Genomic DNA, 16,681 nt, shown 5'->3' on the forward strand with positions numbered 1-16,681 from the left:
TCACATTAGCAGCTGTCTTAAGGGCTGAGATGTTCCATTAACAGCTTTTATCTTCAGGGACATTCAGTATATTTTAAGTTTGTAAAGTAAATGCTAAGTGCTTATGCTAAGTAAAACGCTACAGCCAGTATCCTAGCATTTAAACTACAGACATGTTAAAACTGTTAGCTTTTGTTCAGTAGGTGGCGCGGCACTGCTGCGACCCGGGCTCCTGTCGTGTGCTGCAGTTTTTGTGTATTTATGTCTGGTTAAACGTTCCGTCCTTGATTTAAACCACACGCTTTAATCAAGAGACTGTGTGTGTGTATGTTGGTACAATGAAAAACTTCTACTGGCACTCTTTATCCTTGAACTCAACCATGCCAAACATTACGGGGAGGAAACAACTTGGCCCTGTCATACACCAGAGACGCACTGCTGGCCCTCCGTGCTGTGGGAAGCTTCCCACCCCCCAACCTGCCGGAGGACATACGATCTATGGCTCCGAGGAGACGTCTCCGTAGAAGGGGAAAGAGGGGAGGAGTACGGCAGCGCCTCAGACGGAGAGGCAACAGGCCGCCTTTACCCTCCATGATACTCAGTAATGTGAGGTCGCTACGGAGGAAAATGGAAGAGCTGCGGATCAACGCTACAGCCTGTTTCGAGTACCGTGAGTCGTCTATAATGGTGTTTTGTGAGACATGGCTTCATCAGAATATTCCCGACTCTTTGTGTGAACTGGAGGGTTTTTCACTCATCCGCTCGGACAGGAGTGAAACGTCGGGGAAAGGCAAAGGTGGGGGTATCTGTGTATTTATCAATGACAAGTGGTGCAGACAACACACTTTGCGTAAGACTATCTGCAGCCCCAACGTTGAACTTATGTGCTTGAGCCTAAGACCCCTGTACCTGCCTAGAGAGTTTGGGAATATCATTCTCTGCACTGTTTATATTCCACCCAGCGGGAACGCAGCAAGTGCAGCAGCTCAAATCACTGACTGTGTTCACCAGCAGCTACAACACACTCCTGACGCTCCGGTTTTTATTCTAGGGGACTTTAATCATTGAAAACTTGAACGGTCACTACCCGGTTTTCAGCAATACGTTACATGTGAGACCCGGGAAGATACAATTCTAGACAAATGTTACGGAAATGTGAACAACGCATATGTGAGTAGAGCCAAACCCCCGCTTTCGAACTCGGACCATAACACTGTTCATCTAATACCTACCTACAAAACGGTTCTTAAGCGTAGTAAACCACAGACCAAGACTGTAAAGGTTTGGACTAGTGACAGCATAGAGTCTCTTAAAGGATGTTTTCTCTCTACTGAGTGGGGTATCTTTCATGAGATGGACGTGGATAATGCTACTGAGATGGTAACTGACTATATAAAATTCTGTGTTGACAATGTGATACCTCAGAAATAAATAACTGTGTACCCCAACAACAAACCATACATAACTAAAGAGGTTAAGGACTGCATCAATCGTAACAATATAGCTTTTAAAAACCGGGATAAAACGCAAATGAAATGTGTGCAAAAGGAGCTTAACCACATGCTCAGAGAAGCTAGAAGGAGACATAAGGACATTATTGAACAGAACTTTTCTACAATGAACTCCAAGGAACTTTGGGACACTATGAAGGCAATCACAAATATGACTCCAGCTAAAAAAACTCTCTGTACCTCTGATGACCTGCACAAAGCAAATGAACTGAATGACTTTTTCATGAGATTTGAAACCCAGGACTACTCCTCTGAATGTACAGACATCTTAGAGACAATCTCTGCTACTGACCAGGATGAAAGGGTGGTGATTGACCCTTTAAAGGTGCAATCACTTTTTAAACACACCTGTACTAAGAAGGCCACAGGGCCAGGTGGCATCTCTGCATTCCTTCTCAAGACATTTGCAGAAGAACTGCCATCAGCATGGTGTCCCATATTTCAAAAATCTGTTGATCTTCACACCATCCCCACCCTCTGGAAAAAATCAATAATAAAACCTGTCCCCATAAAACCTTGTCCAAAGGTAAACAATGATTTTAGGCCTGTTGCATTGACATCCATTGTCATGAAATGTTGTGAGAGGATCATGGTGCTAAAGAAAGAGGTTGATGTACATTTAGACCCTTTTCAGTTTGCCTACAAGCAAGGGCGTGGCACAGACGATGCTCTAAATAGCATCACACACCTGGAAGACCCTAAGGCATATGTACGCCTACTGTTTGTGGATTTCAGCTCGGCTTTTAACACACTGCAGCCTCACATCTTGCTTCAAAAACTGATAAAGATCAGTATAAATCCTTTTATCTTGAAATGGTATTTTTCGTTTTTAACCAATCACACTCAGCATGTCAGGGTCAACAATGCCCTCTCAGAGCCCCGGACCATCAGTACAGGAGCCCCCCCAGGGTTGTGTGAGCTCCCCGGTCCTCTTCACACTGTACACAAACGACTGTACGAGAATCCACCCGGAGAATTACATCATTAAATTCTCAGATGATACAGCCATCCTTGACTTAATGCACAAAGGCAGCAGTTCATCGGCTTATCACTCTGAAATAGAGAGATGTGTGCAGTGGTGTGATTTTAACCATCTAGTGCTGAATGTGAAGAAGACTGAGGAGATGGTGTGGGACCCAAAGGCAGTGGGTGACCTTAGGCCGGTGGTTATCCACAATGAACCCATAACTCAGGTCAGCTCCTATAAGTACCTTGGTGTCCATCTAGATAATACACTCAGCTGGAAGGCGCATGTTCAAGGTCTGTGCTCTAGACTTCAACAGCGATTGTACTTTCTGCGTCGACTCCGGGCTTTCGGAGTCGACCAGAAGTCCATGTTACTGTTCTATCATGCAGTGTTGGAGAGCATCATTAGGTATGGTATCACTGCCTGGTACGGTAACTTGACAGTGCAGTCAAAGTCACAGATCGCTCGCCTGGTACAGACTGCTATGAAAATTATGGGGGTTAAAAAACACCCATCTCTCCAAAACATATACGAGCAGTACATTATCAGACAGGCAAACAAAATTGTGTCTGATCCCACCCACATACTCCACCCAGAATTCCAGATCCTACCTTCTGGTAGAAGATTCAGGGTCCCCAAGAGCAGGCTGAACCGCTATAAGCACTCATTCCTACCTATGTCCATTAAGCTTCTTAACATTCACATGAAATGAAATGTAGTCGAAGTCAAATGTAATGAAATGTACTTTTTAAATGTTGGCCATGAGGGGTAGTGCAATAGGTCGCCATTATCAGTATGTGCGTCTGTGTATTGTGTTTGTTCAAACGGTGTATGACTGATGATATGTGTATGTCTCTTAATGTCCACTATGTTTGTATATGTACATGTATGCTGAACTGCAGGACGGAGTCCAGAACAAATGTCCTTACGGGGACAATAAAGTATATTGTATCGTATCGTATTATCTGTCTTACCAAAGACTTCTCACAATATGTAAACTTAAGGAAATCGGAACCAGCTGGTAACGCCCCCCAAAATCCAAACTTGTTCTCAAAAAAGGCCTAAAGTTAATTAATAATGAAAAATGTTATATCGGCGTAGTGTGAACATCGAGATAACTTCAGTATTTGAAGTGTGAAGACCTTTTTATCATTAGAGCATGGCAGCTTTTGAATAAAATAGGTTTTCCTTCAGGGCCAGTTTACTAACTGAAGCCTTTAAATGTTTCCACATATGTAAACACACCCACTCATAGATGCACAATTTGCATCTGTAAGAGGTGCAGAGCATGCGCTAAATGCTACTGACACAGCGTTTGCATCACCGTCTAATGGAATCGTCATGTTTATGGTGAGATATGCATAATACATTCATCTTTACATAGATGCTGCTTTTTCAGTTTAGTGTTAGGCTTCTGGCTTCTGGGTTGGACAGGCAGTGGGGGGGAGACCGTGACAAAGGCTGGTACAATGGTGAAAAAGAGACGGGACACATCAGAGAAAAAACAAGAGGAAGCTATATTAGTTCTCCCTTTTTTAGCTCATTACAATTCAATGTGAGGTACTGGCATGCATGTAAAGAACAATATCATCAAAGCAACCAGATGAAAGAATGTGTTAACATAAAATCCCTTTCGGCTCTTGGATGTGTCAGTCTGTTTGTTTCTGTTCCTTTTTGATCAAGCATTTGGACTGTTTGAATAAAGATATTTCATCAGTGTATTTCATGCATGTGGAGGTTTACCACTTAATTCATAATCCACATGCAGATTTCCCACTACTTGTATAACTAACAAGTAGAGGTAAGACACATTCATTGTTTAGCGACTGTGGCTATGAGGTAGAATCCAATAATAATAATAATAATATTTGGGGGGCGCCTTTCATAACACCCAAGGACACCTTACAGGGCATAGGGGCAATATAGGGAACAATCCGTAGGTCAGTGGTTTGATTCTCAGCCCCTGCAGGCAAGATGAAATCATATCCTTGGGAAACATTTTTAGAGCCTTTTTGGCCCCGGTGGTATGTCCAACAGTGTTTGAATGTGTGTGAATGTTAGTCTACCTGAGCAGGAGGCCCCTTGTATGGCAGCCCCTGACTTTGTATGAATGTGTGTGAGTGGGTCATTGCTGACCTGTATATTTAAAAGTGCCCTTATGGGTCATATAGGACTGGAAAAGTACTATATAAATGCAGTTAACTTACCATTTACCAATTTTTGCAAATCTTTATTAGCTTTAAGACTTGTGACTCGTCCACTAAAATACAAGATTTTAAATGATTGGCTGTCGGCCGGATGCCAATGTGGCAATAGGGAGTATTTTGAGAGTTACTCGGGCTAATACTTTTTCTTCAGTGCAGCAGTGGTTGTTTTCACTCCAACTAGGAACTGCAAACCAGTGTGCTACTATACAAAAACATTTTTTCGGTTGCTAACAGACCTTAGAACTAAACGGTGCAAAAATCATATTGTCACGGTTGAAATTATAATGGAAACAGCGTCTGGATCCCAGGCTAGTTTCTATTATTGTGTTTTTTTATTAAATGCAGCAGTAATTTGTTCCATTGATAATTTGAACACTTCATAACTGTTAACAGTAAGATTTAGATGGGCACCCCCCTGCATATCACACTCATTATTACCTCTACATGATGAACAATTGAGTCAGAGTTGTTTTATTTGAATTTGATTGTATTATATGTCCTCAGTTTGAATGGATGGGTTTATTTCAGAAGTTCATGAATCCATACCATTACAAATATGTTTTTTCTTACGTCTTTCTAAATTTGAATATATTGTAGTATATTTAACCATTCATTGCTTTGACAAATGTAATACTGGTTATGGTTTGGGGGACAAATAAGTCAAATGTGAGGGGTTCATAAAATGCTGGATGATTTGTGTGTGTGAGAGTGACACAGAGAGAGAGAGAGAGAGAGAGAGAGAGAGAGAGAGAGAGAGAGAGAGAGAGAGAGAGAGAGCCACAGGAGCATACAAGGAAAGGTAACCAAATCACTGGAGGAGAAAACAACATGCTGCAGGCTGGAGATGGATTGATGAGGAGGCGAGACATAGAGAGATGTATGGATGGATAAAAGGCTTTCCAGGCCTCAAGTTCAATGCTCAGTGGTCCCGTTTAGGTCAATGACTGAAAAACTCCTCCTGCATGACACACACACACACACACACACACACACACACACACCACACACACACACACACACCACACACACACACACACCACACACACACACACACACACACACACACACACACACACACACACACACAGAACTGATTGAATAAGTGGCAGATTCACTTAGATGAGAGGTTATAGGTAGGGCAGGTCCTGTGCATGTGTGGGAGAAAAAGAAAGAGAGATCAATGAGGTGCTTTGTGTCTGGAGGTCAACTTGGGAGAATACACACAGCAAAGGCTACACGCACACTCTCGCAATCTCACACACTGACACACAAAAAACAATTACCATCACCTTGAGCAGATTTTGGGACTTCAAATACAAAGCAATTTTTTAAACACATTGTGTCAAACACATCACAAGAAACAAGTAACTTCAAGGATGGATGTACTGTGTTATCTATATCCTCCAGCAATGCTCCATTACAAACACGACACATTTTCCACAGAGCCTACCTGTCTTTTAAGTTTGTGCTTTAGTTCTGTTCTTGCATACCTGATCCAATTAAGAGCCATGATTGCATTAGGTGTGCTAACCTGGTGGAAACATGTGGCTTTATGACACTATGTCACAAAAAAAACATTTTATTATTTATTATTATTATGTGGAGTCGAGACTCTGGGTACCTGATAATTGTAATTCCAATATTGACTTGCCTGTTAACCACTCTTCAGTAATGTTCTGAGGAAAATCAGTGGCTCTTAGGCTCCTGAGTGCTAGCCGCTATGTTGGCCTGCTAGCTTGTGTGTCTTTTGTTTGATCCTGGGCAAGTATGATGTCAATGTTCTTTTTTTATCAGAGTCTGTTGAAAAAAAACAATGCTTGCTACGACTGACACAAAAGAGCAGTGCAAATTGTGACCTGCAATTCCAAAACCAATAGCATAACTGAACATGCTAAAACAATGTAGGGCTAACAGGAACTGTAGAGTAGGGACATCATTATTTGTGGTTATCCTTTTCAAATGAGACAATCAATTAGTCCAGTAAAAGAACACATTCAAAATGTAGACAATGTTGTGTTTTTAATCTCTTCAGGAACTCAACATACTGCATGAAAGTGTCCATGTCGATGACTGTGGACAAGAGCGATGAGGGGAAATGCTTCAGCAGCAAAATCCGACACGTGGAGAAAGCCGAAATAACCCACAACAAAATGATCATCTGTCCTGATATAGGGGACTATTTGGCTCCATACAAGCAGCCACAGATGACCTGGTATAAGGTAAGACACAGAAACAGACTCAAGGCATCTTTTATTCTTCTGTAGTCTGTTCCACTTCATCAGCATGTGTCTCTTCTCAGGAGTGTGAACGGGTTGAATGGAGAAGCTCCATCATTGTTAACACTACACACGTCTGGATTCCTGAGGTGGAGGAGGGTGACGAGGGAAATTACACCTGTGAGTTACAGTATGGCTCCAGACATGTGCGACGAACGACTCAACTCAAAGTCACAGGTAGGACACGGTGCATAGATAACTTAAAATGATAGCAATATCATGTGGCGTCTTTCTGCATGGATTGGTGGATGGATCCTTGAAAAATAGAATGAGAAATGAAAGAGTTTAGGACAGAAAACAATTGAGAGAGGAAGCATTGAACCTAAGGATTGGAATTAGAAATTGAATGATATTGATTAATCCTCAGGAAATCCTTCACCTGGACCTAGACACAGCAAGGGGAATCTAACCAGAGGGCCTGAGGCTGCAGGCCTGCTCATAGAGGGTCAGGAGTTCACAGATGTATCTTGGGCCTAGGCCTAATGTACCCTTTAATGTATGATTATTACAATTTTGAAACCAATTCTGAGAGCTAGTGAAGGGAGGCACAAATTGAATTATTGTGGACAAGCTTGCTTGAATTTGTTAGGCTTATTGCTGCAATGAGAAGTTATTACAATAAAGAGAAGGAGATCTCTGGCGTGAACCTGAATATATCAAATGTGATTGAATGGCATAAAATAAAGGCAGGGTAAAGTTGCTTTATGAAGTGACAAAGAGGAGGTCACTGATTCATATTGGTTGCAATTTCTTGTCAATAAAATGAAGGAACATCAGACATTCAGCACTAAATCTGATCAAGGCTGTAAATGACATGTGTTATGGAAATAATTATCATAGACGCCAATTTGTAACATACAGGACAAACCTTGATGTCTGTTTACCTTCTTTAAGGACACAGGCTGCTTAGCCAATAATGTTATTGTTCCCATTCTGTGACCGGTCAATACTGGGTCACAGATGGTCTGTGTTGTGGGTACACTGGGACACTTCCTTCTCTGTATTTGTGGACTCCAAGGTGAAATCTTCAAGGTCATAAGTGTCCGACGCAAGTAGCTCAGTGTTCCCACACTGTTTAGGCTATCTTCTCAAATATGTTGTTTACTCTCTGCGAAACCAGTTAGATGGGCTGGCAAGAGAGAGGCTCTCCAGAATTGACGTGGCAACTCTACCGTGAAGTCAGAACCTCTGACTCTTGGACTTGTGATGTGAATCCTCCGGCCGTAACTCCAAATAAACCATCAGTGTTTGACATCAAAGCTACTGCTCCTACCGTGTCTCCTTCCTGAGTCGGTGACTCCCACTGCATAGCTACACAGAAGTTTCCTCTACAACATGTACAAGATTGGGATTTCCCGCTGATGTTATTGGTAAATAAGTTTGGTGGTGTTCAATTTATTTTTGCTAGAGATGTTGCTGAGAGTAAACAAAATACTAGAGTGGTCTTCCAATTGAGCCATGTGGCACACCACACATGAAAAAGGAATACAACTTCTGCCACAAAAGCAGAATCAGCCCTTGCAAAAACAGGGCTGGAAAAGAGCAAATAGAGCGAAATGAGGCATGGCTAAAATGTATAATCTGTTTGGTATTTTGAAAAAAAAATTCGCAGACATGTTTTATATAGGTATGGCCCTACAATATATGTTTCAAATATAGCATGATAGTAGTGATGGGAATTCCGGCTCATTTGGCTCGGCTCACCAAGAAGAGCCGGCTCTTTCGGCTCCCAAACGCCTCTTCAGTTTACCACATATTATACCTTTTATAATGAAATCAAATGTAGCCCTGTTTTGACTAATAATTTATATGTGTACACATATATCACTTACATTATTCAATACATCATTTGTACTGAAGTATTCAAAAGTAAAAATGAGATGTTTAATATAAATGATTTGCTGTGGCCAAATGTTTTCATTGCATTTACAGACCTGTGTAACTCTCTGATATACCACCCAATGAATGCACTGACTTGCTTGTAGAACCACACTACACAAAGCAGATAGCAACACCTATAAAAACTTAAGCATAGGCATTTAAAAAAAAGGGGCTACTGTATCAACATTTTAAAATTATATTTAAAGAAAAGGCCCTGACAAAACAGCAGGGCTCTATTTCAGTATTAACTATAGAAAGAAAGACAGCAACAGCTGACATCAAATCTTTTCTGAGCCTAAGGATAATCATAAATAAATAACATAGTGAAAATAAATATATTGCAATGCTCAAAACAGCAGCATCCAACCGTCTCTAATCATAAAAAAACATAATAAAAATAAATGTATTGCAATGCTCAAAACAGCAGCATCCAACAGTCTCTAATCCTTGGATATTACATGTCACTGCATGCATGCACGGAGCAGCTGTAGCGCGGAGATCATCATATCATTCTGTCTTGTATTATTTAACAAAAAAACAAACAAAAAAACGGCTCGTTCGCGGGCGCGAGCCGACTCCTGTCGTTCACTTAAAAGACCGACACATCACTACATGATAGGTCCACTTTAATGTAAAATAAGAACTCATTATTTCAGAATAATATATATGTATAACGATAATATGTTTTTGCTTGATAGCTTGAACATTTACCCCAGGTAAAACTAAACGTGTTGATTATATTTGATATACATCATGTCTTGCTACTGTCCTTTGTGGGAATTTTTAGTTCTCTGTATATATTATTAATATGGTCTGGATGTACTCTATAGGAAAAGTGAGATAACTTCTGTTATGATTCGGCACTATATAAATAAATGGAATAAAATGTATATACGTGCATTATACCCCTAAGAGTACTTTCGGGTAAACTGACAAATCAAAGAGAGTGGGCTCAAACCAAATGCAGGAATATGTACTTTGTCCGCTTTTAATATGCAATGGATCTCTCAGTGACTCCAGAGCATCCATTATTTTTGACAGATGCCCAGACTCAGCAGTACATCATTCATCATTACTACAGCACTTTTAAAGTTTCATTTTTGCACAATACAACTCTACTCTATAACAGCGGAGTGCTTTTACATTCTTGGCACCATTTTGGGTATTCGCTCTATTTGCTTTAACCCCAGATTAAACATACATTGTGTCAAGCTGCAGTAGCTTTGGTGACGGTAGTTCCATTCGGTAGTTCCATCAGCACTTTTTCACTGTGTCAGAGTGTGGTTGGGAGAGGGGGGGCTGCTTTCTCTGAGTGTGAGCTTGTGTTTTTTTATTGTGCCATGTGCAATATGCATTTTGATATGAACAACAATGACAACATAGAGTTTCTACATAGAAAATGTGTGTTAATCCAGTATTTCCTACATATTGTAATGTGATGTGGTAGGTTGTATAGTGTGAAAACAGATATGTCTTGAACAATATCCACTTAGAGTATTCTGTCTTGCATTAAGGTCTCTATATCTATTACATTTTAATACCCAGAACCAAACTCTTTCATCTTGCACTTTGTGATCTGGTTCAGATATATACGGAAACCTTTTGTTGTCGATGCGAACTTAATTTGTCAAGGAATTATTCCCCCTCAGATCCCTTCATCTACTCTCCTGTGGAGGAAGATAAGATGGGAAATCACTTTTTTTCCCCGTGAGTTTATTTTTTGAAGAAGGAAATAGATTTTGCTGGCTCCCATGTTGTGACATCTTATATACAGGGCTGCACATAACTGGTGCGCAGGTGCGCGTGCGCAGGTGCGCATGCGCACCCCCCGCCAAAAAAGAGCACCGGATCATTTGAAAAAAGGCGTATTTGCGCACCAACATTGAGAGAGAGAGAAAAAAGAGAGATTAGAGAAAAGAGAAGAGAGAGATAGAGAAGAGAGAGAGAGAGAGCGATATTTGCGAGTTGCATAAGAACTGGTAAGATAGCAGGGTTTCCCACACATAGACTTTACTTGGGCGGGCCACCCAGGTATATTAACGCCCGCCAAAGTATAATTCGCGAGCTATTTAGGTTTAATTGTTTTAATCCGTCCGCGTACACGACGGCATCTGCGATCCCTCGCTCTACCCCTCGCTATTGCGTGAAGGGTCTGCTTTTTCCTGTTCACACCGCAGCGGAGCCGCCTCTAAGCTCCAGAATCCGGTTTGTTTCAAGCACCAAAAAAGCTGTCGGTCTAGAAAGCAAGCACCGCATACGTCACGCTTACGTCGGAGGCGGGGGCAGGGGCAGGGGCATCAGTTTTAATGTTATACCATAGTAATTAATGCTGCAAAGCTGGGTATTTTGAGCTTGGCGCATGCAGAGGCTAACAACAGCTAGCTCTAACGCCATCGAATAGGACGTATATTTACCTTCTTTCTCCTACGGAATCGTCGTTGAAGTTGATGATGATGATTGTAAAGAACTTTTGAATGTAGCATGTAACGACTGTAAAGTTGGTAGTAAAGTCGTCCCATTTCTTCCATTTCGTTTCGACAGAGCAAAACCAAAACGAGTAACGCTTCAATACAATCGGTCATTGTTGTTGTTGTCGATGTGAGGGGGTTCCGTGCGGTTTGGCTTTATGAAGCAGGCACGCAAACAGTTACGTCATGACGCAAACAATGACGCAGTGACGCAGCACCAGTCGGGCTCTGAGCGGTGTGAACAGAGCGGGAGCTGAACCAAAGAACCGGATCCGAACCAGAAAAGCTCTAGCACGGAGCTAGAATGGGAAAAGCCTTGGTGTGAAAGGGGAATTAGATACTTTGATTGTGACTCAGAAACCTTTTTCGCTTTAAACCATTCTGTTTTCAAATGGGGTTGGTTAACACGAGAATGGTGAGATTCCCTAACATTACAGGCAGGCTATATTGAACATGTAGCGTATGCGTAGTGTTGCAGCAGCCCATTTGCAAGCTCTTGATCACTTCTACTACATCAATAAAACTGAAAGTACAACAGGAGTGAGTGCAGCAGTGTGTACGTGCTATGGAGATCCTAATTTCTCGTATACAGGTTTTGCTTTACACATCGAATAGCGTAAGTGCCAAGGTGACACAAATCAAAAACCTCAAGGTAACGTGAGGTCAAGAAGGGAATAATTTTGTAGGGAATACAAGTACTGTAAGTACATTTCAAGCTCTCAGCAAAAACAAACCATATAAATATGTTCAAAGAGTTGTTTTATGTCATTAGTTAAAATTGCATGCAAAATGATCGTCATGCTTATCGTGACTATGGGTTATTTTATCATCGCAAGGAACAACAACCCAGCACCAGGAAAAGCGCAATATAAATGTAATGTATTATTATTATTATTATTATTATTATTATAATATGACACCACAGTGAAATACCCAGTCACTTTTATTGTCCTAGCTATATTTATTTACTCTCCATCATATCCTCGTGTTGTTTTTGCGGGCAATACAAAGATAAGCAAACTAACATATGGGAACCAGACTCAGTGAAGCAATATAAGCATTAATGAACCACGATTTGTGTTTCAGCCTGATGCCACACACATTAACTGCTGAGGGGCCAATTTATCCCATCCTGTTTTGGAAGCCACCATATCGCTCTGACTCTTATTACTTCCTAGCCTCTCTACACTCCTCTCTATTTGTGTCCACATTTAGATCTATGACTCCGCTGTCTACACAAACAGCTAAGAGCCAAATCTCTGATCATTCCAAGCCAATGCTCATGACCAATGGCAATATTTGCGTGTGTCTCTGTGCATGCACAAAAATACAAATGTGTGCATGTGGTGTTAGATTAGCTACATCATGGTTTCCATCTCATATCGTGGGAACAAGGATTTCTTCAACGTTAGCTCAGTATTTCTGACAGCACTCTTCCACTGTAAAGGATTTTCAGTGAAACAAGCCCTTAAGACATCTGTCAGTGTGTGCCAGGCCTTTGCTAAACATCTCCGTCCTTGATACTGTAGCTAGGTCTGTGTCCCCTTGGCAGCAGTCTTTATCGCCGTGCTCTCAACAATAAATGGAGATTAAAGCAAAGACACAGGAAGAGCCCACAGATCAGCTGCCGGCTATGATTCCAGAAAAATACACTTAGCTGAAAATAAGTGCTGGAAATAGACCAGAAGTCGGCTGTGAGATCAAAGAAAAGCCTGCAATGGGGGAAAGATGTTCTAAATATCTCAATGTGCTTTATTCAGAGCTTCTTACTGTTAGTTTTCTTAAACATGCAAAGCTTTTAATTAACCGATGCCCCCGAGGGGAAGTGTTCACTTTATAAAGCTGGGATAAAGCACTTGTGTTAACAACGCTGTTCTTACTGTCAACTCCTAGCCCTGGGATGTTGTTGTGTCTTGGCTAACTTTCCAACATCTAGGGTCACTGTGCTTCAGTGCTTGTCTTGAGTTACTGAAGGCTTAGCACTTGGATGAATTATCAAACAATCAAGTACAATTAGTCATAATACAAAGATTACAAATTACATTTGGATGCTAAGAAAAATTGGAGAAATGAAGATGGACAGCACTCCAAAAATGTTGAGGACTGTTGGAAATGGTGCTCCAGCGGTTGTGTTTCCATAAAAACAAAACAGCATTTTATATTTTGAAAGTGCACTATGCTCCAGATTTGTCTCCCTTTCACCTATCAATGGACTAAGTCCGTACAGTCTCTCTAAGAGTCGAAATTGCGGCAAAAGCCAGGATTATATTGAAGTTGTAACATGCCTAACTTTAGTGTATCATAAACATTGGGTGTTGTAATGCTCTGCAGAAGTCCCGGTTCAAATCGAGATGATACGTTTCTCTCAATGGCATTTTTTAAGACCCAAAAAAGCCAACATTTGGGCTGTAACAGACTAGCTAATGTTTGTTTATAGCCTAGTGCAGTGCTTCTCAAACTTTTTTCAGTAATGTACCCCCTTTGAAACATTTTCTTAGCCAATTACCCCCTGACCGCCCCCGAACATTTTTGATCGAAAAAGCCTATGTAAATAATTACAATATATTCCATCAGTGTGTGATTTATTAACTGATTCATCCATGAATTACAACAAACAAAGAACATAACGAAAACATTTTAAAACATTTTTTTTTCTCTCTCTTCTCTTGATCACCCTCTCTCTCTTCTCTTGATAGCCCTTTCTCTCTTCTCTTAATCACCCTCTCTCTCTTCTCTTGATCACCCTCTCACTCTTATATCACCCTCTCTCTCTTCTCTTGATCACCCTCTCTCTCTTCTTTTGATCACCCTCTCACTCTTCTATCACCCTCTCTCTCTTCTCTTGATCGCCCTCTCTCTCTTCTCTTGATCGCCCTCTCACAGGAGAACACTTCACTGTAGGGTTTCTGCCATATCTCCACTTTAGTTTGACTCTCTCTCTTCTCTTGATCACCCTCTCTCTCTTCTCTCTCTCTTCTCCTGATCGCCCACTCTCTGTTCTCTTGATCGCCCTCTCTCTGTTCTCTTGATCGCCCTCTCTCTCTTCTCTTGATCACCCTCTCACTCTTCTATCACCCACTCTCTCTTCCCTTGATCACCCTCTCTCTCTTCTCTTGATCGCCCTCTCTCTTCTCTTGATCGCTCTCTCTCTCTCCTCTTGATCACCCTCTCTCTCTTCTCTTGATCGCCCATGGAAACGGCATATGATGACACCCCATAATTGACATAGAGCTGTTGAGGGCAGGACCATTAACCTTTATCTGAAGTCTGCTGCTCTGAGCATGTCATTTGGAGTTATGACATCATCGTGTTCCATGACACAGGTGTTTATATTTGAGCTAACGAGGTGTCCAGAGATCAAAGGTTTCCATTGTTCTGAATGAGAGATAAACCTCTTACATGTAAACGTTTTGTTGAAGAACCGTAACAGATATCGGTGAAATTTCAAAGCGTGAAGCATCTCAAGGACCTTGAGTATCTGAAGTGTGCTTTTTGTGTACTTTCGGGTCAATAATGTGGCCTTTTTGGCAGTTTAACTAAAGGTGTGCGGCTGCTGCTGTGAGGAAATATCAGCCTGAAATTACAATGGGCTTTAATGGAGACATGTTGAACGTTTTTGTCACGTCATGCCCTCAAGAGGCATTTTGTTTAATTATGTTTTGCTTAATTATTTGTCATTTTTCAAGCTACGAGATGTTTTCCTACGTTTGTCATGAACAATTATGTGTCAGGAATGTAGCGTTTGGGATTTATGGCAGTTTTTAAAAAAAATATGAAGGCAAATTTCAAGATTTCCTACACTCTAGCTGTGACATCACGCACTCTAGTTAAAGGGATAGTGGAAATGGAACCTCAAATAGTTTCGTTTTAACTTATATACAAGCATAATTACGTACCAAAACAATCACACCTGATTAAAAAAATATAATAATTGCCTTACGCATGTTAGAAGCACTTTATTGCAGCTTCCCCGAAGTTTTTTAGAAACGAAATGTTCGACTCAGCCAAACCGGAAGTGACGAAAACTTAGGAAGACGATACGATAACAAACCATGGCGTGTATGCAGAATGAACGTGGAAGGGCAAATATACCAGACAAAGAAGAAGGATTGTACGAGGTATCCAGTGATGATAGCGAGTCAGAAACATCCTCTCGGCTTTCCTACGAAAATGTCGTTTTAGGAACTGAATCTGAATCCGGTTCAGTAAGCGACGATGGTGACAATATTGAGCCAGACGATGGACCATTACGTCCTTATTTGTTCGAGCCCGAGCCCGAGGTGATGGTTCACGGCATGGGCAATGGCGAGGATGACCAGGACCAGGCGCCAGATGATGCACCCCTACGCACAAATAATCTTGACTGATAGGTCCCTAAGCATAGCTCACGCATCTTAAGATCACCTGTAGCCTTTACAAATATTAATCATTGTTAACCAGTTAAGCCCGAAGGTCCCCCCAGTGGACCCCTCCCACAGTTTTTTTTCTCTCACATGTCTCAGGGCTTCTTAACATTTATGAAACTATTAATGTTTCATACCCTTTTAAAGGTAAGAAACTCCGCTAACTGACAATAAGAACAATTGTTAGCTAGAAAAAACACAAGAGTAATACCAAGCCTTTGAATTAGCATTGAGCGAAACAATGCTAACTAATGCTAACGCATTTTTACACACAACACACGGTAGAAATGCCCTTATTACTATCTTAACTGCACAAACAAGATATACGATTTAAAGCTGAGACTCCACAGATTCCACACATGTAATGTCATCACTGTAAGACCTCGAATTCCTGGAGCTATCAGCCAGAAAAGAGAAAGTAAACAACATCCGGTTCCAAAAATATTACAATAATTACGTCTTACCTTTTTTGATTTGTGATCAAAAGTTGTGTTCAACGGAATAAAAACGCATCTCAAGGTTAATCCAATGTCGTTGTGTCACGTAGAATTTTTTACTGATAATCAATCATCATATTTATGGCAATATACTGGGTATAAAGTATTGACACATCTATTCACCATAATAAAGGTCGGCTATTCACATGCAAATGCTATTGATTGTCCGCCATTGTTTGTGCCCGTCTTCCTATGCTCTCGTCATCCCCCGAAGATTCCCGACGATTCCCGAAGTATTTTGTTTCATTGAGAGGGCGCAGTAAAATTGAAAATAAAATGAAATTAGGCGCATGAAATAAAAAAAAATTGTTTATTATGCTTATTTTTAATAAAAATACATAAGTTAAACCCAAAATTCGCGGATTTCCACTATCCCTTTAATGTAAAAATCTGAAGAAAGCTTCTTTACCAAGGTCTGAACGATGTTTATTATCTCTAAAAGTAAGAATCAAATGTAAAAGTTGTCTTACACGAATCATTTCAGAAAGATGT

The 16,681-nt window shown here is 40.9% G+C and overlaps 1 protein-coding gene across 8 annotated transcripts in view; it reads left to right on the plus strand.

Moving 5' to 3' along the window:
* il1rapl2 (interleukin 1 receptor accessory protein-like 2) overlaps positions 1 to 16,681 on the plus strand; it is a 608,994-nt gene that overhangs the window by 391,498 nt on the left and 200,815 nt on the right. For 7 of the 8 annotated variants that reach the window (XM_034217408.1, XM_034217411.1, XM_034217412.1 and 4 more), the window contains exons 5-6: positions 6,697 to 6,883; positions 6,964 to 7,117. In XM_034217408.1, coding sequence (XP_034073299.1) covers positions 6,697 to 6,883; positions 6,964 to 7,117 — 341 coding nt within the window. Of the gene's footprint in view, positions 1 to 486; positions 650 to 6,696; positions 6,884 to 6,963; positions 7,118 to 16,681 lie in introns of those variants that run through there. The other variant, XM_034217416.1, reaches the window with a different exon arrangement.

The sequence above is a fragment of the Gymnodraco acuticeps genome, unplaced genomic scaffold, assembly GCF_902827175.1.
Source record: "Gymnodraco acuticeps unplaced genomic scaffold, fGymAcu1.1, whole genome shotgun sequence".
NCBI lineage: Eukaryota > Metazoa > Chordata > Actinopteri > Perciformes > Bathydraconidae > Gymnodraco > Gymnodraco acuticeps.